The sequence below is a fragment of the Salmo trutta genome, chromosome 23 (assembly GCF_901001165.1).
Source record: "Salmo trutta chromosome 23, fSalTru1.1, whole genome shotgun sequence".
In the NCBI taxonomy this organism is placed as follows: Eukaryota; Metazoa; Chordata; class Actinopteri; order Salmoniformes; family Salmonidae; genus Salmo; species Salmo trutta.
The window spans coordinates 33993959-34015578 of NC_042979.1; the positions used below are offsets into that span (position 1 = coordinate 33993959).

Sequence of the window (21620 nt, forward strand, 5' to 3'; positions counted from 1 at the left end):
TGTGCCTGTGGACTGACAGGGTGGCTCAGAGAAGCTTAATTTCAATTAGCAAGGTCTGGAAGTGGAGTAGCTGTGACATAAGGCATGACCGGCTGTGTAAATACGCACAATGAGGCGATGTAGTGCCAGCACACACACGCCATTACCTCAGCCTCAAAGCCTGACGCTCGCCACTAGTCTCCTGCGACACATTCTCTCCCTCACCACTGGTTATACACTACATCACATGTGAAATAGCTTCGATGCCCTCTTTATGAAATGTTCAGAATGATATACAGTGAGGGAAAAAAGTATTTGATCCCCTGCTGATTTTGTACGTTTGCCCACTTACAAAGAAATGATCAGTCTATAATTTTAATGGTAGGTTTATTTGAACAGTGAGAGACAGAATAACAACAAAAAAAATCCAGAAAAACACGTCAAAAATGTTGTAAAATGATTTGCATTTTAATGAGAGAAATAAGTATTTGACCCCTCTGCAAAACATGACTTAGTACTTGGTGGCAAAACCCTTGTTGGTAATCACAGAGGTCAGACGTTTCTTGTAGTTGGCCACCAGGTTTGCACACATCTCAGGAGGGATTTTGTCCCACTCCTCTTTGCAGATCTTCTCCAAGTCATTAAGGTTTCGAGGCTGACGTTTGGCAACTCGAACCTTCAGCTCCCTACACAGATTTTCTATGGGATTAAGGTCTGGAGACTGGCTAGGCCACTCCAGGACCTTAATGTGCTTCTTCTTGAGCCACTCTTTTGTTGCCTTGGCCGTGTGTTTTGGGTCATTGTCATGCTGGAATACCCATCCACAACCCATTTTCAATGCCCTGGCTGAGGGAAGGAGGTTCTCACCCAAGATTTGACAGTACATGGCCCCGTCCATCGTCCCTTTGATGCGGTGAAGTTGTCCTGTCCCCTTAGCAGAAAAACACCCCCAAAGCATAATGTTTCCACCTCCATGTTTGACGGTGGGGATGGTGTTCTTGGGGTCATAGGCAGCATTCCTCCTCCTCCAAACACAGCAAGTTGAGTTGATGCCAAAGAGCTCCATTTTGGTCTCATCTGACCACAACACTTTCACCCAGTTGTCCTCTGAATCATTCAGATGTTCATTGGCAAACTTCAGACGGGCATGTATATGTGCTTTCTTGAGTAGGGGGACCTTGCGGGTGCTGCAGGATTTCAGTCCTTCACGGCGTAGTGTGTTACCAATTGTTTTCTTGGTGACTATGGTCCCAGCTGTCTTGAGATCATTGACAAGATCCTCCCATGGAGTTCTGGGCTGATTCCTCACCGTTCTCATGATCATTGCAACTCCATGAGGTGAGGTCTTGCATGGAGCCCCAGGCCAAGGGAGATTGACAGTTCTTTTGTGTTTCTTCCATTTGCGAATAATCGCACCAACTGTTGTCACCTTCTCACCAAGCTGCTTGGCGATGGTCTTGTAGCCCATTCTAGCCTTGTGTAGGTCTACAATCTTGTCCCTGACATCCTTGGAGAGCTCTTTGGTCTTGGCCATGGTGGAGAGTTTGGAATCTGATTGATTGATTGCTTCTGTGGACAGGTGTCTTTTATACATGTAACAAGCTGAGATTAGGAGCACTCCCTTTAAGAGTGTGCTCCTAATCTCAGCTCGTTACCTGTATAGAAGACACCTGGGAGCCAGAAATATTTCTGATTGAGAGGGGGTCAAATACTTATTTCCCTCATTAAAATGCAAATCAAATTATAACATTTTTGACATGCATTTTTCTGGATTTTTTTGTTATTGTCTCTCACTGTTCAAATAAACCAACCATTAAAATTAGACTGATAATTTCTTTGTCAGTGGGCAAACGTACAAAATCAGCAGGGGATCAAATACTTTTTTCCCTCACTGTATCTTGAATAAAGACAGTACTGTACAGACAGACGCCTTATTGAACATAATGAAACAAAATGGTCAGACATTGAAGAAAATTAAGCAATGCATACAGTACACACACTGTACCAGTATGTTGAATATTCAATCCCAATTATGTCTCAAGATTGAACACATTTTATATGTATAAATGAGGCTAAAGGATTACCAGTGTGTTCATATTAAATGAATGTGATGTGTCAGTCTCAGAAGGCCAACTCAGCCTTCCTGAAGAAAAACAAACTCAGCCAGGAACGTTCATATGAGCAGTGAGTTTACCAGGATCTCCTATTTATTCCACACCAAGTCCTTTCCCCTATGCTAAAAATCACACAACTCAGAGAATATAGTCATCCTAACCATAACCTGTCCTGTCATTTGTTGACTTAACTCTGAGGAGTTTGCATACACCTCTGTGGGGCTGAATGAAGCCGAGCCAGGAGAGTAGAGGCAAAAGCCAGTCAGTTGAATTTAATGAGGTCTCAGAGGTCAATAGGTAAAACTCTCCACTTGGGTTTGTTAATGAAGCTAAATTGCTCCGACTGCACTGCTGTAACACAGGGTTTCATAGTACTGTAACAAAGTCTCCTCAGCCTCGGCACGCACACTCGGTTTTCCCTTCAGAGCTTGGGCTTGTTGCAGTCCCCAAACAAAATCATGCCTAACTCGAGAATCCCGACCCGGAAATCGACCTCTATCGTTTAAAATGCAACGCTATGCAAGTGTGTCCCTTACAGATCGTTCTTGTACATAGTGGCCTAAATATGGAGCTATTAACTTTAGTTGATATAGGGTTCATGTCTGAAAATGATTAGACGAGATCGTGGTATCTGAATGATCTCCCCTTGACAATATTACATCATGATTTAATAGAAGTAATGATCCTAGAATCTAGACGATTCACACAGGTGCACAGTAAGAAAAAACAAACTGGACAGAAAAACATACAGGAGACAATTTCAAGTAGTCATTTTTATATATAGGTATATAGTCATATATTATACATTTAATACAGGCACATTGAGATCGATCATAAAGTGAACAGAAAAAAAAAAGTGGCTGAGATATTTGTAAAAATTTACATTTTATGAGAAATCAAACTAAACTCTCCTTTTGACATAGACATACAAACAAACAAAAATCATAGTGACAAGCTCCAAGAAAAAAATAAATCACTGGATGCTATGTAGAGACAGCAAGAACCAGCTCGCTAAATATACTTTGCATATATACTCAGTTTCTGTATGGGGGTTTGTCTGATCTTAGAGGGTGAATGGAGAGTAGCCGGCGCTGTTGATATGATATTTAAAGGAGAACTCCTCTTTGAACGTTCCTTACGTGCTAGATTTGTTTTCCATGATAACGCTTTAGTTTAGTAAACTCCAACTCCATTCAGATAGTCACACATTATTTGGTTGGGCCATATATAGTGTTCTGGAAAATATTATTTGTGTATAATTTTACCCCTCATTCAAATCAAGTTAGTATCTGCCTCTACAATTCTACTGAAGGTGGAGTCTTAAACTGTATCTTAAACAAATATCACCCTTAAAAACCTTATACATAGAAATAAAACATGACCAATCATTCAAAACAGTGATGATTAATCCATGCCTTACAAAACATAATTGTGACTTATTGTACTGTATACAAAACAAATCCTATTTTAGACATTGACTTCACAAATGCATCTCGATCAACACTGTTAAACAATAATCACATTTCTCATAGTTCTAGAAGACTGGCCACATGGACTAGGTGTTTTATTGTGCTGAAAAGTTATATCTTGAGGTTTGGTCAGATCACGTTTACTAGTAAGCGATGGGATTAACCATATCTACACATAGCGCCTCTGAAAAGGCACCTTATTCCATAGTGCACTACTACTGATCAAAAGTATTGCACTATATATTGTAGGGCATAGGGTGCCATTTCAGAAGCAGCAGAACGTTAACAGTATCAACTGTACCAAATACCAGGGTCCGTATCCACAAAGCGTCTCAGTGTAAGAGTGCCGATATAGGATCAGTTGTCTTTTAATACAGAATTGATCATATTATATGGCCAGATCCTAGATCAGCACTCCTACTCAGAGACGCTTTGTGGATATGGTCCAGGAGTTTACAAGCATACAGTGTTCAGATGGCCACATACATGATGGAACACTAACAGTCCACAATCAGTGTTACTGGTGTGCCCATATCAATGTTTGTAATGAAAATACAGTACTCTGATCATTATCTATACTGTCAAAACTGTGGTTTTGGGGAGAAGGCATTGGAAAAGGTTGTCAAAAACACACGTTAGTGATATTGATAGAACTGCTACATAAAGGTGTATGCATCTCTCCATCTAGGAGATGTAGCCCTTCTAGATACTGGTCCTCCATTGGTATATAAGGCAAGAATGAACCACTCAGTATGAAATCGAGTAAGCACCAAGAACTGTTGTCTGTCTCTCTCCTCACAGGCAAACACGGCAGAAATGTAGCCTATCACAACTGGATAGCATCTTATTACCATTATCAAAAGATGACAAGGTATATTTTCTTAAGGCATTTCTAGAATTGATTTGGCTGGATTGTGATAAAGATGCTCGGCTAGAAGGCTGTCCAGTGCTCTCAAATAGACTGAAGGTGGTATGGGAACAGGGTAGCAGGCTGTCCAGTGCTCTCAAATAGACCGAAGGTGGTATGGGAACAGGCTAGCAGGCTGTCCAGTGCTCTCAAATAGACTGAAGGTGGTATGGGAACAGGCTAGCAGGCTGTCCAGTGCTCTCAAATAGACCGAAGGTGGTATGGGAACAGGCTAGCAGGCTGTCCAGTGCTCTCAAATAGACCGAAGGAGGTTTGGGAACAGGCTAGCAGGCTGTCCAGTGCTCTCAAATAGACCGAAGGAGGTTTGGGAACAGGCTAGAAGGCTGTCCAGTGCTCTCAAATAGACCGAAGGCGGTTTGGGAACAAAGATCTCTATCTGATCAAATATAGAACAAAATACCCCAGTAGAAAAGACGACATCATAGCAAAGACACAGAACTGAGACAGTGAGTCCACTGGATCAGCAGTTTCTGGAAGACGGATGCCTTTTGGATTGACTGGTGTAGAAACTGGAAGCATTTTCCCTTCAACATCCAAAAATAAGATTATAAAACAACAACTTGCTTTTTCTTTTCGTTAGCGGTGCTTTTTTAACATACAAAAGGGCATAGAGAAAAGTTTTTCAATTAATTTATCCACAGAAAGAGAGGCAGTGAGGTCAGTTAAGTTTTGTTTTTTTGCTTTTGAGAGAGAGCTGACCTGGTGTCAGAGAAGAGAGCTGACCTGGTGTCAGAGAAGAGAGCTGACCTGGTGTCAGAGAAGAGAGCTGACCTGGTGTCAGAGAAGAGAGCTGACCTGGTGTCAGAGAAGAGAGCTGACCTGGTGTCAGAGAAGAGAGCTGACCTGGTGTCAGAGAAGAGAGCTGACCTGGTGTCAGAGAAGAGAGCTGACCTGGTGTCAGAGAAGAGAGCTGACCTGGTGTCAGAGAAGAGAGCTGACCTGGTGTCAGAGAAGAGAGCTGACCTGGTGTCAGAGAAGAGAGCTGACCTGGTGTCAGAGAAGAGAGCTGACCTGGTGTCAGAGAAGAGAGCTGACCTGGTGTCAGAGAAGAGAGCTGACCTGGTGTCAGAGAAGAGAGCTGACCTGTGTCAGAGAAGAGAGCTGACCTGTGTCAGAGAAGAGAGCTGACCTGTGTCAGAGAAGAGAGCTGACCTGTGTCAGAGAGAGCTGACCTGTGTCAGAGAGAGCTGAGCTGACCTGTGTCAGAGAGAGCTGACCTGTGTCAGAGAGAGCTGACCTGTGTCAGAGAGAGCTGACCTGTGTCAGAGAGAGCTGACCTTGTGTTATTACCAGTTGTCAGAAGCGACAGGACAACCGATTAATGTTGTGCCATGATAACATTTGAGAGAATCTGTTTAGTTTAAAAAAATACAGCTAATACCTTAATTTCTTCATTGCACATGAGAATAAAAAGAACCCAGGAAATAAAGGTAAATCAGCAAAAAACATGACTTAAGTCTCACAAAGTAAAATACTCGGTGATCGTACTTGCAATGGAGAAGAGAAGGAGAGGGGATGAGGGAGGATAGTGTGGCATTTCCTCTCCTCTTTCTTCTCTTTTCTCACCGTTTTACCCAGAATCTTTGTTACTACAAGAGCTTCAGTGGAATACATACACAATTTACAAAGGAGAGAACAAATATATTTCTAGATTGTTAGTGCAGATTTGTTTCATTAACATTTTTTTTTGTGTGTATAATATGTATGTATATATAATCCATACATTGTTACATAACGAAACTCTATGGTTCTGACTTTATAAAAGTCTGAATTGATCAGAAAGCATTACACTTCTCAATATCTATACATTTACATTTCCTGACAGCCCAACTTCATTTTTTATTTCATTTATTATTAGTTTTTAAACAGTGTTCAATACTCAGCGCTGCTTTACTGTACTGAGAAGCTCTCTTCTCGAGACAGACAAGGTACATTGGGACATAATGCAAAGTGTTTGGATGCGTCACAAAAAAACAGTTGTATTTGCTGCACCTCTCCCCTCTCCCCCTCCCCTTTAATAAATAGGACAAAAAGGACTAAAATATTGAAAATACATGTTCAATAAAGTCGTTGTGCTTGGGGGTCCAGGACGGCGTGCCTACTCAACAGTCTGCCATGTAACGACCTAGGAGAAGGAACAAACATGGACCACTCAGGTTAGACAACAATATAGACCACATCATTCACATTTGACTAACCAAAAGGGAAAAGTCTCTTCACCTCAAGTCACAACATGATATTACCTGTAGCTCATCACGTCTACCTAAGTAACAACAGATCATGTGGCGAGTAGGGAAAAATAAACCCCATTCACAGTTTATACTGCTCTGCTTCATTCCTGCACCTTACGTTTCAGCTGCACAAGCCTTCATCAGTTGTCAGATTTTGCATCTAAGTTCTGGTCCTATACGTACCTGTGGCAAACCTCTTCTTGTTGAGGGACAGTCTGTACCCGGTCCCCAACAGCTCCATGTCCACCCCAGACAGCGTGCTCCCCTCGCTCATAAACTGCACAGCCAGGGTGGTTGGGGTGGACGGGCCGTCGGAGAGCTCAAACTTAGCCCTCAGAGACCCCGAGCCTTCATTATCAGACTTCTCAGAGATATCACTCAGCTTCCAGAGAGACTTATTCAGCTCTGAGTTCCTGGTGGGAAGAGACGAAAGAAGACTTGTAGCTTACACACGTAGTTGTACTACCACTCTATCGCAGAGACATGAAAACCATCGATACACTATTACTACTTTTGTCATGGAAAAATTCATATCAATCAGTCAATATGAGTCAATCAATCATTCAAAGCGTCAATAACTAAAAAGTAATGATGTCCACATATTCTCTGGTCGTTTCTCTCACCAGATAGCATTCGGCAGGGACTGCATGTTGGTGACCCCTCCATCTACAGGCACTAGGACCTGTACGTTGGAGAGAGGGCCAGGACAGAGCATGGACTCTGGGTTGTAGTGGTAGTCCAGCCTCAGGTCAGTGGTGGCGGGGTCACACTTCCAGTACACTGCCAGGTTCAGAGGGGTCGATGCGATTCCTTTAGAGGACACCTGCATACACAGGGACACAGCATGAGGTCAGAGGGTAAAGGGCAAATATCATGTGTCATGGATCCCTCCGGAACTTTCATTAGGCACACCTGGCCCCTATTCCCAGTGATTAGTAATTGTATAGTGTGTCCTTGATTCACCATTGTGCTGTTGATTATTGTTACAATGTCCGTTGGTACGGGTGAGTACCTGTGCTGTGTGTTTTGGCTTTCGTGCCATTGTGGATTGTGCAGATGATTACGGGTCTCGTCCCGTGTGTTAATCATTGTGCAGATGGTTACGGGTCTCGTCCCGTGTGTTAATCATTGTGCAGATGATTACGGGTCTCGTCCCGTGTGTTAATCATTGTGCAGGTGATTACGGGTCTCGTCCCGTGTGTTAATCATTGTGCAGATGGTTACGGGTCTCGTCCCGTGTGTTAATCATTGTGCAGATGATTACGGGTCTCGTCCCGTGTGTTAATCATTGTGCGCTTGTGTTATTTATTTGAGGTACTCCTCGATCTTTTGTTTGGGTTTCTACCCTGTGTTTTGTATGGTGTTTATTTGGTCTTCGTCCCCGTGCCTTTACACGGTACGCAGTGATTTGGGTAAGAAATAAAAAACCCTATTACACATTCCTGCCCCTGTCTCCCAAATCATTCATACCAACGTGAAGATATACCAAAAACAATTCATACATTCACAAACCGTTAAATAAATACATTTACAAATTCAAAAGTGATGGTAATAAGTGTGTCATATTTGGAGTCAAAAACATTTTACTTTTAGACTTTTGCATTATTACTACAAGTGTGAGTGTATAGTATAGAGGTGTACAGTATACTGAAGATGATTTCGTTTAGTCTGGGACCAACCTGGTATTTGAGGATGTCAACGTTGTAGTAGGATGCTGCAGGGTTCTGCTCTGAGGCTTTCCTGAGGTATGATGTGAGAGCTTGCATGTTGAACCAAAAATCCTTGGTATGAGCATCACTTTGTGAGGGATCACTGGATCACACGCAGGAAAACCATGACTCAATTATTCATTGCTCTGCTCAGTGGCTCTGTGTGTGTACAGAGCTCCAATAGCTTGGAAAGAATGACCCTTTTATTGCCACCCAGCTATTAAATCTGAATTCCATTTGATTCAATTAGTCCAGCTATGTGGTCTCAGGGTTACCCAGGGAAAGCAGAGCAAGAAGGAGAGAAAGAAAAGAGAGGGAAGAAATTAAAGATGGATATGGCTTGATACATGCTGGCTATACCAGAGAAAACACAACAACAAGCTTTAACTGAGAGGTGATAGCGTGTGCGGAATGAGGTGATAGCGTGTGCGGAATGAGGTGATAGCGTGTGCGGAATGAGGTGATAGCGTGTGTGGAATGAGGTGATAGCGTGTGCGGAATGAGGTGATAGCGTGTGCGGAATGAGGTGATAGCGTGTGCGGAATGAGGTGATAGCTTGTTGAAAGTTGATGCAACACTCTTGTAGACATGGCTTGTTATGAAACTAATGTCTGAGGAGGAATGGTGGAAAATAGTTCCCTGTCAGGAGAATGAAAGCTTTATGACTGATGAAATCCAATTTCCCCCCCACATACCCCTCTATCCCCTCATCCTCTGTCCTGTCCCCCTCATCCCATCAACACCCCTCTCCCTACTGGCTGGCTCCCTGATAGACTGACATGCTCCAGTTTGGTTTTCAAACAGTTACAGACTTCCTTTGGTTCTTTACGCACGCACGCACGTCTGCACGCACACACAGTTATATTGGAATGTGGTCTTTACTGATATAGAATAAGTACTAATCATTAGCTGAATGTTTCTCTGTGGTAATACACACCTGTATGGTAACTACAGATCCATCAGATTATTTCAAACATTGTCTGAATGTTTAACCATTCAACTGTGAATAAAACATGATCTGAACGTTTGAGTTTCTCCACTCACCTGAACAGAAGTGTCTGGTTGGGGAGGATCTGCTCCAGCTTGGAGGTGTTCTTCAGTTTGAAGGTGAGCATGGCAGGGGAGGGGTTAGTGGTGAACACCTTGATGATACCCATGGGGAAGGACAGGGTCATGTCACCTGTGATCTTCACTATGCACCTAGAGAGTAAAGGAGTGACAGCACATTAAGGGTTAAAGGTGATATTCACTATGCCGCTAAGGGGCACAGCAGCACACAAAGGGTTTTTAAGCCTCTGTCCACTAGTCCAGTCTACCACAGAGTTCTATAGCCTGAAGCAGTTCACACAGTCTCAGTTTTAGTTAGTCCAGTGATCTAAATCCGGACAGAACTCAGTCCAAGTCTAAATTAGACCCAGTTCAACTCAGTCCAAGAGCTCTATTAAATCCATATCGGCTCAATCGGAAATTACCTTTACATCAATTAAATAGAGCCCCAAGTCTAAATTAGACCCAGTCCAAGGCTACCTTAGTCCAAATCTAAACAAGACCAACTGGTCTAACCCCATCCCAGTCTGCTGCAGCGTGGTCCATGTGCAAGCCTTATCCCTGCCCTGTGTGTCCGCTGCAATGCTTATGAAATGTTCCATTCGCTAATCCCTGCAAAAATAAGCCTTCTGCACAGCAGCAATTTAACAGCAGTTAACCAATAAAAGGGTGTATGTTTTCTCTGCCCCAGACTATAATCTGCCCCGTGTGGGTTATCCACTCTGAAAGAATGGTGTCGGCCTACCAAAATCTTAAACATTCCACACAAGTAGACACACACGTGCACGCACGTGCGCACAAACACACCAGGGTTTCCATTAGCTGCTAATAGATGGATTTTGTCCCCAAAAAATGAAAATTAAATAAATAAAACTGGCGCCAGCCAATTGTCAGGGAGAAAAGAAAAAAGGGGCATTTCAGCCTATTCATTGATTGAAATACCAGTCGATGTAGCACGATGTAGCAGTATGTAGCACGATGTAGCAGTATGTAGCACGATGTAGCACGATGTAGCAGTATGTAACACGATGTAGCACGAGAGCTGCTGCTACAGCTCATCAAACAGCTGTTTGATGCTGCTGCAGTGAAACATGCTTTTATAAGCCCAATAATTGAGCAGCAATTCTAAATGAAATTGTGTGTTAAAAACAATGGCCACGATTAAAAATAGCTGATATTTTTATTTCTGGTCATTTAACCTGTACTTCCCATTCAAGTGCCTAGGCAACTAGGCAGGCTTCAGCACGTCACACACCACTTTGCAATGAGCTGGAGGCAGTATGCATTTTGAAAACATATGCTTAAATTACTTGAAACTTGAAAGTTTTACTACATATTACGTGGAATTTCTTACCTTGCTTCAAAGTAGCCTAGCCAAAATCCAACCAAACGCGCAGGCAATTATTTCATATGCCATTGAAACCAGTAGCCTATTTCTCTCACGTTTTATTGGTTTTCAAATCAAATTTATTTCATTGGCCAGTAGCCAAAGGCACAATCCTAGTCATATTAGTAACCCGTGCTAGTCTTTAGATCTCTCCCTCTTTCTAAATTTCTCACTGATATTTACATCTCATGAAACCGCTCACATGTGCGGTGTGTTTCTGAACAAACATTTGCGTATAGCCTACTGCACTGTGCACATTGCTGCATTTATAATGTAAAGAAAGAATATTATCAACATTTTAAGCTAAAGGTTCTGATCTGTTGCATGATCCTCATTACTTTAACAATTTTGGGATGTAGCCTAGGCCTACTGGCTGTATGATTTTGGGATCTATCGTCCCACAACTGCCCTCGAGTCTGTTTGGAAGAGGCTGTTCCTTTCTTTCTCGCACAGAATGACAAGATGACCAATAGAATAAGTCAACTTTTTTATTACGGGGGATAGTAGATTGACATAGGCCAGTGATTTTGCTGTTCGCTACTCATCTTGTTGGCCGAGGAAAAGCATATGTGGACAGTTATTCTTACATCTTCAAATTGCGCTTTGGAAATCGTTAAGGACACACACCGTTCCATCCTTGAGTTGCATGTTGTGTTAAAATGAAATACCATAAACTAAATGTGATTTCTGTCATTCTGAGCACTATGGGTGGACGTCCTAATCAGGTTACTCACCCAATGCACATGGGTCCGGTACATTTCTTAAATGTCCTGTAAATTAAAATGCTGCCGGTTAAATGTCCGGCACCACATTTTCCTATTGGAAACCCTGACACACAGAGAGAGAGAGAGAGGGAGAGAAAGAGGCCCACTGGCTCGTCATGCTTGTGTAAGATAAGTGTGAAATATGGAGCAAAGTTTAGCCTGTGTAATTATTTGTGAAACATATTATGTGTATAGACGAGTTGAATACGTGAATCCAGGTGAAAACTATGATGCCCTATTGATGTCACTTGTTAAATCCTCTTCAATCAGTGTAGATGAAGGAGAGGAGACAGGTTTAACCTGTTGGGGCTAGGGGGCAGTATTTGCACGGCCGGATAAAAAAAACGTACCACGATTTAAACTGGTTACTACTCTTGCCCAGAAATGAGAATATGCATATAATTAGTAGATTTGGATAGACAACACTCTAAAGTTTCTAAAACTGTTTGAATGGTGTCTGTGTGTATAACAGAACTCATATGGCAGACCAAAACCTGAGAAGATTCCATGCCCTGTCTGACAATTTGTTCTCCTTCTGTGGCATCTCTATCAAAAATACAGCATCTCTGCTGTAACGTGACATTTTCTAAGGCTTCCATTGGCTCTCAGAAGGCGCCAGAAAGTGGAATGACGTCTCTCCAGTCTCTGGCCGAAAAACAGCAGGAGATTTTGTGAGTGGTCAGGCTGAGAACAGTGACACTGGAGATGCGCTTTCATGTGAATTCTCCATTTTTTTCTTTCAGTCTTTGAATGAATACAATGTCGCCCGGTTGGAATATTATCGCTATTTTATGAGAAAAATAGCATAAAAATTGATTTTAAACAGCGTTTGACATGCTTCTAAGTACGGTAATGGAATATTTTGAATTTTTTTGTCACGAAATGCGCTCGCATTTCACCCTTCGGATACTGACCTGAACGCACGAACAAAACGGAGGTATTTGAATATAACTATGGATTATTTGGAACCAAAACCACATTTGTTGTTGAAGTAGAAGTCCTGGGAGTGCATTCTGACATAGAACAGCAAAGGTAACCCAATTTTTCTTATAGTAAATCTGAGTTTGGTGAGGGCCAAACTTGGTGGGTGTCAAATTAGCTAGCCATGATGGCCTGGCTATGTACTCAGAATATTGCAAAATGTGCTTTCGCCGAAAAGCTATTTTAAAATCTGACACCGCGATTGCATAAAGGAGTACTGTATCTATAATTCTTAAAATAATTGTTATGTATTTTGTGAACGTTAATCGTGAGTAATTTAGTAAATTCACCGGAAGTTTGTGGTGGGTATGCTAGTTCTGAACATTACATGCTAATGTAAAAAGCTGGTTTTTGGTATAAATATGAACTTGATTGAACAAAACATGGATGTATTGTATAACATAATGTCCTAGGAGTGTCATCTGATGAAGATCATCAAAGGTTAGTGCTGCATTTAGCTGTGGTTTTGGTTTTTGTGACATATATGCTTGCTTTGAAAATGGCTGTGTGATTATTTTTGGCAGGGTACTCTCCTGACATAATCTAATGTTTTGCTTTCGCAGTAAAGCCTTTTTGAAATCGGACAATGTGGTTAGATTAACGAGAGTCTTGTCTTTAAAATGGTGTAAAATAGTCATATGTTTGAGAAATTGAAGTTATAGCATTTGAGGTATTTGTATTTCGCGCCACGCGATTCCACTTTCGTCCCACCTTGCCCAGGGAGGTTAAGACAGATTCATACTTCTATAATGTTTTTCCTTTATTCTCCCCAATTTAGATCTTGTCTCATCGCTGCAACTCCCCAATAGGCTCGGGAGGCGAAGGTTGAGTCATGCGTCCTTCGAAACATGACCCGCCAAACCGCGCCCACTTAACCCGGAAGCCAGCCGCACCAATGTGTCAGAGGAAACACAGTTCAACTGATGTCCGAGGTCAGCCTGTAGGCGCCCGGCCCGCCACAAGGAGTCGCTGGAGCGCGATGAGCCAAGTAAAGCCCCCCCGGACAAACCCTCCCTTAACCCAGACGATGCTGGGCAAATTGTGCACCACCCTATGGAACTCCCGACCACGGCCGGTTGTGATAGAGCCCGGGATCGAACCCAGGTCTGTAATGACACCTCTAGCACTGCGATGCAGTGCCTTTGATCGCTGTGCCACTTAGGCGGCCTAAAGAAGGATTTTTAAGCCTTTTAATCCATTGAAACATGGATTGTGTATGTGTGCCATTCAGAGGGTGAATGGGCAAGACAAAATAAAGTGCTTTTGAACGGGGTATGGTAGTGGGTGCCAGGTGCACCGGTTTGAGTGTGTCAAGAACTGCAACGCTGCTGGGTTGTTCACACTCAACAGTTCCCCGTATATATCAAGAATGGTCCACCACCCAAAGGACATCCAGCCAACTTGACACAACTGTGGGAAGCATTGGAGTCACATGAGCCAGCATCCCTGTGGAATGCTTGACAGGTGTAGAGTCCATGCCCCGACAAATTGAGGCTGTTCTGAGGGCAAAAGGGGGTGCAACTCAATATTAGGAAGGTGTTTCTAATGTTTTATACATCAGTGTATGCCCCAATGGTTGTTCATGGTGTGTGTGTGTGTGTGTGTGTGTGTGTGTGTGTCTCTACAGTCCCAGTCAAAAGTTTGGACACAGCTACTCATTCAAGGGTTTTTCTTTATTTTGACTATTTTCAACATTGTAGAATAATAGTGAAGACATCAAAACTATGAAATAACACATATGGAATCATGTAGTAACTAACAAAGAAATCCACCCTTTGCCTTGATGACAGCTTTGAACCCTCTTGGCATTCTCTCAACCAATTAACGGGTGTCCCTTGTTAAAAGTTAATTTGTGGAATATATTTCCTTCTTAATGTGTTTGAGACAATCAGTTGTGTTGTGACAAGGTAGGGGTGGTATACAGAAGATAGCCCTATTTGGTAAAAGACCAAGTCCATATTATGGCAAGAACAGCTCAAATAACAAAATTGAAATGACAGTCCATCATTACTTTAAGACATGAAGGTCAGTCAATGCAGTCACAACAACCATCAAGCGCTATGATGAAACTGGCTGTCATGAGGACCGCCACAGGTAATGAAGACCCAGAGATACCTCTGCTGCAGAGGATTAGTTCATTACAGTTACCAGCCTCATGAGGACCGCCACAGGAAAGGAAGACCCAGCGTTACCTCTGCTGCAGAGGATAAGTTCATTAGAGTTACCAGCCTCAGATTGCAGCCCAAATAAATTCTACACAGAGTTCAAGTAACAGACACATCTCATCATCAACTGTTCAGAGGAGACTGCGTGAATCAGGCCTTCATGGTGGAATTGCTGCACAGAAACCACTACTAAAAGACACCAATATGATGAAGATACTTGCTTGCGCCAAGAAACACGAGCAATGGACATTAGACCGCTGGAAATCTGTCCTTTGGTCTGATGAATCCAAATTTCAGATTTTTGGTTCCAACCGCAGTGTCTTTGTGAGACACAGAGTAAGTGAACAGATGATCTCTGCATGTGTGGTTCCCACCGTAAAGCATGGAGGAGGAGGTGTGATGGTGCTTTGCTGGTTACACTGTCAGTGATTTATTTACAATTCAAGGCACACTTAATCCACATGGCTACCAAAGCATTCTGCAGCGATACGCCCTCCCATCTGGTTTGAGCTTAGTGGATTTATCATTTGTTTTTCAACAGGACGATGACACAACACACACCTCCAGGCTGTGTACAGGCTATTTGACCAAGAAGGAGAGTGATGGAGTGCTCCATCAGATGACCTGGCCTCCACAATCACCGACCTCAACCCGATTGAGATGGTTTGGGATGAGTTGGACCGAAGAGTGAAGGAAAAGCAGCCAACATGATCTCAGCATATGTGGGAACTCCTTCAAGACTGTTGGAAAAGCATTCCAGGTGAAGCTGGTTGAGAGAATGCCAAGAGTGTGCAAAGCTGTCATCAAGGCAAAGGGTGGCTACTTCGAAGAATCTAAAATATATTTTGATTAATTTAACACTTTTTTTGTCTACTACATGATTCCATATGTGTTATTTCATAGTTTTGATGTCTTCCCTATTATTCTATTATGTAGAAAATAGTCAAAATAAAGAAAAACCCTTGAATAAGTCGGTGTATCCCAAATTTTGACTGGTACTGTACGTGTGAGGTGTGTGTTGGCTTGCATGCAGTGTGTGTCAGACCCAGGCTGGGGCCAGCTCTCTGAGCTGTAGGTGGTCATGTGAGACTCACTTAGCGGGATCAGCTCCTTTGAAGTAGGCATTAACAGACTCTGTGAAGGCCACAGCAATGGGCAAGGCATCCTGGGACGCCAGGGTCACTGGGCTGGGACCGCGAGACGTCCCTGACAGAGGGAGGGAATGAAGGTGGGGGTGGAGAAATGGAGTGAGGTAGAGGGAGAGGGAGGTAAAGAGGGAGCGGGACAGGTTGAGAGGAAGAGAGAGTAAGACCAAACAAGATGGAATGAGTGTACAGTTATTATTACTGAAGTATACAATTCAATATCAAAAGCATCACACTTATTCATGCAAGAACACAGTTAAGTTACCAAATAAGGTCAGTCATTACGGAGAAAAATGAGGAACAATTCCATTTAAAAAAATCCAAGCCATTACATGCAAAAATAATCCTACCTGTCCAGGAATGACATTTTGTTTGAATAAAAGAGGAGGTATTATTAAGTCAGGTTACCATTCATCATTTGAATGAATAACTGTTAGGGATCTTTGAGTCAGAAAGTTAAATACTGGAATGAACTTCCTACCTCCAGACTTGTTATTCAACAGAACACAAACATGCTGAACTCGTTATTATGTTGATTATGCTGACAGAGACACTAAGAAGATATCTTTTTCATGAGCAGGCAGACATTGGCGAGCACACATCAAATCCGAGTGGCCGTTGTTAGTGTGTCACAAATAGGGGCATGTCCGGGCTGACTGACCACACGCCCTACCTGAAGGCGTTTCACAGAACTTCTCAAAGGTGGGCAGCTTCCCGATGAAACCATCATCCTCTTTAAAGGCCCAACAAAAGAAAAATAGGAAAGAAACCAAAAAGCCACAGAAAGTGGTGAGATGAGGTGAGGTTGATGGTACTGGGCAGGTGAGATGGTACAAGGTAATGGGCTCTCAACCAAAACACCTGTGTGTGAATGTGAGCGTTTGAGTGAGATTAGAATGGTGAGAAACCCTAAAGACACACTGTGTAGTAGGCTTCACAGAGAGACAGAACAGTAGAGCAGTGGTTCCCACTGGGTGGCAGGTAGCCTAGCGGTTAGAGCATTGGGCCAGTAACCGAAAGGTTGCTGGTTCAAATCCCCAAGCTGTCAAGGTGAAAAACCTGTTGATGTGCCATTGAGCAAGGCACTAAACCTTCATTTGCTCCAGGGGCGCTGTACTACTATAGATGACCCTGCAAAACAGCACATTTCACTGCACCTATCCAGTGTATGTGACAATAAAACCCTTTTCTCGGTTACTGTACCACAAACTGAATTTTGCTCTACCCGGAGTTCCCCTGAAGTACCCCTTTGTGCATTTTAACAGTAGGCCTATGGTCTAATTAGTCTTCTCAAGTACCCCTGTGGATAGACCAAGTACCCCCAGGGGTCCTAGTAACCCTGGTTGGGAACCACTGCAGTAGAGGGAGAAGGAGGAAGAGAGGGGACTCACTTTGGCTGAGGAGAAACAGAGGACAGGGAGAAAGGAGGAACTCTGGTTCCGGAGAGGAGAGGGAGGGACGAAAGTTACGCTCAGGCCCTGTGAGGAGGAGAGGAGTGAGGGAAGGAGAGAAGCCCAATAAGGTTTAAAGACAAGAAGTGGGTTTAGGTCAGGTGAGAGTGGAGGAAAGGAAACAAGCAGAAAATACGAGAGGGGGAGAGGGACTATATAAAAGAGGAAGGAGGAGAGGAAAGGGACTATATAAAAGAGGAAAGAGGAGAGGAGAGGGACTATATAAAAGAGGAAAGAGGAGAGGAGAGGGACTATATAAAAGAGGAAAGAGGAAAGTGACTATATAAAAGAGGATGGAGGAGAGGAAAGGGACTATATAAAAGAGGAAAGAGGAAAGTGACTATACAAAAGAGGAAAGAGGAAAGTGACTATATAAAAGAGGAAGGAGGAGAGGAAAGGGACTATATAAAAGAGGAAAGAGGAGAGGAAAGGGACTATATAAAAGAGGAAAGAGGAGAGGAAAGGGACTATATAAAAGAGGAAGGAGGAGAGGAAAGGGACTATATAAAAGAGGAAAGAGGAAAGGGACTATATAAAAGAGGAAGGAGGAGAGGAAAGGGACTATATAAAAGAGGAAAGAGGAAAGGGACTATATAAAAGAGGAAAGAGGAGAGGAAAGGGACTATATAAAAGAGGAAGGAGGAGAGGAAAGGGACTATATAAAAGAGGAAGGAGGAGAGGAAAGGGACTATATAAAAGAGGAAGGAGGAAAGGGAATATATAAAAGAGGAAAGAGGAGAGGAAGGGACTATATAAAACAGGAAGGAGGAGAGGAAAGGGACTATATAAAAGAGGAAGGAGGAAAGGGAATATATAAAAGAGGAAAGAGGAGAGGAAAGGGACTATATAAAAGAGGATGGAGGAGAGGAAAGGGACTATATAAAAGAGGAAGGAGGAGAGGAAAGGGACTATATAAAAGAGGAAGGAGGAAAGGGAATATATAAAAGAGGAAAGAGGAGAGGAAAGGGACTATATAAAACAGGAAGGAGGAGAGGAAAGGGACTATATAAAAGAGGAAGGAGGAGAGGAAAGGGACTATATAAAACAGGAAGGAGGAGAGGAAAGGGACTATATAAAAGAGGAAGGAGGAGAGGAAAGGGACTATATAAAAGAGGAAAGGGACTATATAAAGAGGATGGAGGAGAGGAAAGGGACTATATAAAAGAGGAAAGGGACTATATAAAAGAGGATGGAGGAGAGGAAAGGGACTATATAAAAGAGGAAAGAGGAGAGGAAAGGGACTATATAAAAGAGGAAGGAGGAGAGGAAAGGGACTATATAAAAGAGGAAGGAGGAGAGGAAAGGGACTATATAAAAGAGGAAAGGGGAGAGGAAAGGGACTATATAAAAGAGGAAGGAGGAGAGGAAAGGGACTATATAAAAGAGGAAGGAGGAGAGGAAAGGGACTATATAAAAGAGGAAGGAGGAGAGGAAAGGGACTATATAAAAGAGGAAGAGGAGAGGAAAGGGACTATATAAAAGAGGAAAGAGGAGAGGAAAGGGACTATATAAAAGAGGAAAGAGGAAAGGGACTATATAAAAGAGGAAAGAGGAAAGGGACTATATAAAAGAGGAAAGAGGAAAGGGACTATATAAAAGAGGAAAGGGACTATATAAAAGAGGATGGAGGAGAGGAAAGGGACTATATAAAAGAGGAAAGGGACTATATAAAAGAGGATGGAGGAGAGGGAAAGGGACTATATAAAAGAGGAAGGAGGAGAGGAAAGGGACTATATAAAAGAGGAAGGAGGAAAGGGAATATATAAAAGAGGAAAGAGGAGAGGAACGGGACTATATAAAACAGGAAGGAGGAGAGGAAAGGGACTATATAAAAGAGGAATGAGGAGAGGAAAGGGACTATATAAAAGAGGAAGGAGGAGAGGGAATATATAAGAGGAAAGAGGAGAGGAAAGGGACTATATAAAAGAGGATGGAGGAGAGGAAAGGGACTATATAAAAGAGGATGGAGGAGAGGAAAGGGACTATATAAAAGAGGAAAGAGGAGAGGAAAGGGACTATATAAAAGAGGAAAGAGGAGAGGAAAGGGACTATATAAAAGAGGAAGGAGGAGAGGAAAGGGACTATATAAAAGAGGAAGGAGGAGAGGAAAGGGACTATATAAAAGAGGAAAGGGGAGAGGAAAGGGACTATATAAAAGAGGAAAGAGGAAAGGGACTATATAAAAGAGGAAAGAGGAGAGGAAAGGGACTATATAAAAGAGGAAGGAGGAGAGGAAAGGGACTATATAAAAGAGGAAAGAGGAGAGGAAAGGGACTATATAAAAGAGGAAAGAGGACAGGAAAGGGACTATATAAAAGAGGAAAGAGGAAAGGGACTATATAAAAGAGGATGGAGGAGAGGAAAGGGGACTATATAAAAGAGGAAAGGGACTATATAAAAGAGGAAAGGGACTATATAAAAGAGGAAGGAGGAGAGGAAAGGGACTATATAAAAGAGGAAGGAGGAGAGGGAATATATAAAAGAGGAAAGAGGAGAGGAAAGGGACTATATAAAAGAGGATGGAGGAGAGGAAAGGGACTATATAAAAGAGGTAGGAGGAAAGGGAATATATAAAAGAGGAAAGAGGAGAGGAAAGGGACTATATAAAACAGGAAGGAGGAGAGGAAAGGGACTATATAAAAAAGAGGAAGGAGGAGAGGAAAGGGACTATATAAAAGAGGAAAGAGGAGAGGAAGGAGGAGAGGAAAGGGACTATATAAAAGAGGAAGGAGGAGAGGAAAGGGACTATATAAAAGAGGAAAGAGGAGAGGAAAGAGGAGAGGAAAGGGACTATATAAAAGAGGAAAGGGACTATATAAAAGAGGGTGGAGGAGAGGAAAGGGACTATATAAAAGAGGAAGGAGGAGAGGAAAGGGACTATATAAAAGAGGAAGGAGGAGAGGAAAGGGACTATATAAAAGAGGAAAGAGGAAAGGGACTATATAAAAGAGGAAAGAGGAAAGGGACTATATAAAAGAGGAAAGAGGAAAGGGACTATATAAAAGAGGAAAGAGGAAAGGGACTATATAAAAGAGGATGGAGGAGAGGAAAGGGGACTATATAAAAGAGGAAAGGGACTATATAAAAGAGGATGGAGGAGAGGAAAGGGACTATATAAAAGAGGAAAGGGACTATATAAAAGAGGAAGGAGGAAAGGGAATATATAAAGAGGAAAGAGGAGAGGAAAGGGACTATATAAAACAGGAAGGAGGAGAGGAAAGGGACTATATAAAAAAGAGGAAGGAGGAGAGGAAAGGGACTATATAAAAGAGGAAGGAGGAGAGGAAAGGGACTATATAAAAGAGGAAAGGGACTATATAAAAGAGAATGGAGGAGAGGAAAGGGACTATATAAAAGAGGAAAGGGACTATATAAAAGAGGATGGAGGAGAGGAAAGGGACTATATAAAAGAGGAAAGGGACTATATAAAAGAGGAAGGAGGAGAGGAAAGGGACTATATAAAAGAGGAAGGAGGAGAGGAAAGGGACTATATAAAAGAGGAAAGAGGAGAGGAAAGGGACTATATAAAAGAGGAAGGAGGAGAGGAAAGGGACTATATAAAAGAGGAAAGAGGAGAGGAAAGGGACTATATAAAAGAGGAAAGAGGAAAGGGACTATATAAAAGAGGATGGAGGAGAGGAAAGGGACTATATAAAAGAGGAAAGGGACTATATAAAGAGGATGGAGGAGAGGAAAGGGACTATATAAAAGAGGAAGGAGGAGAGGAAAGGGACTATATAAAAGAGGAAGGAGGAAAGGGAATATATAAAAGAGGAAAGAGGAGAGGAAAGGGACTATATAAAACAGGAAGGAGGAGAGGAAAGGGACTATATAAAAGAGGAAGGAGGAGAGGAAAGGGACTATATAAAAGAGGAAGGAGGAGAGGGAATATATAAAAGAGGAAAGAGGAGAGGAAAGGGACTATATAAAGAGGATGGAGGAGAGGAAAGGGACTATATAAAAGAGGAAGGAGGAGAGGAAAGGGACTATATAAAAGAGGAAAGAGGAGAGGAAAGGGACTATATAAAAGAGGAAGGAGGAGAGGAAAGGGGACTATATAAAAGAGGAAAGGGACTATATAAAAGAGGAAGGAGGAGAGGAAAGGGACTATATAAAAGAGGAAAGAGGAGAGGAAAGGGACTATATAAAAGAGGAAGGAGGAGAGGAAAGGGACTATATAAAAGAGGAAAGGGACTATATAAAAGAGGAAAGAGGAGAGGAAAGGGACTATATAAAAGAGGAAAGAGGAA

At 42.4% G+C, this 21620-nt stretch overlaps 1 protein-coding gene across 5 annotated transcripts in view; it reads right to left on the bottom strand.

Moving 5' to 3' along the window:
• Positions 1-6170: 6170 nt before the first annotated feature.
• Positions 6171-21620, bottom strand: part of LOC115159857 (F-BAR domain only protein 2) — an 88057-nt gene continuing 72607 nt past the window's right edge. For 4 of the 5 annotated variants that reach the window (XM_029709921.1, XM_029709923.1, XM_029709925.1 and 1 more), the window contains 8 exons: positions 17311-17397; positions 16593-16652; positions 15869-15980; positions 9475-9630; positions 8401-8533; positions 7345-7544; positions 6905-7134; positions 6171-6615 (listed from right to left, as the gene is read on the bottom strand). In XM_029709921.1, coding sequence (XP_029565781.1) covers positions 6593-6615; positions 6905-7134; positions 7345-7544; positions 8401-8533; positions 9475-9630; positions 15869-15980; positions 16593-16652; positions 17311-17397 — 1001 coding nt within the window. In that variant the 3' untranslated portion in view covers positions 6171-6592. The remainder of the gene's footprint in view (positions 6616-6904; positions 7135-7344; positions 7545-8400; positions 8534-9474; positions 9631-15868; positions 15981-16592; positions 16653-17310; positions 17398-21620) is intronic. The other variant, XM_029709926.1, reaches the window with a different exon arrangement.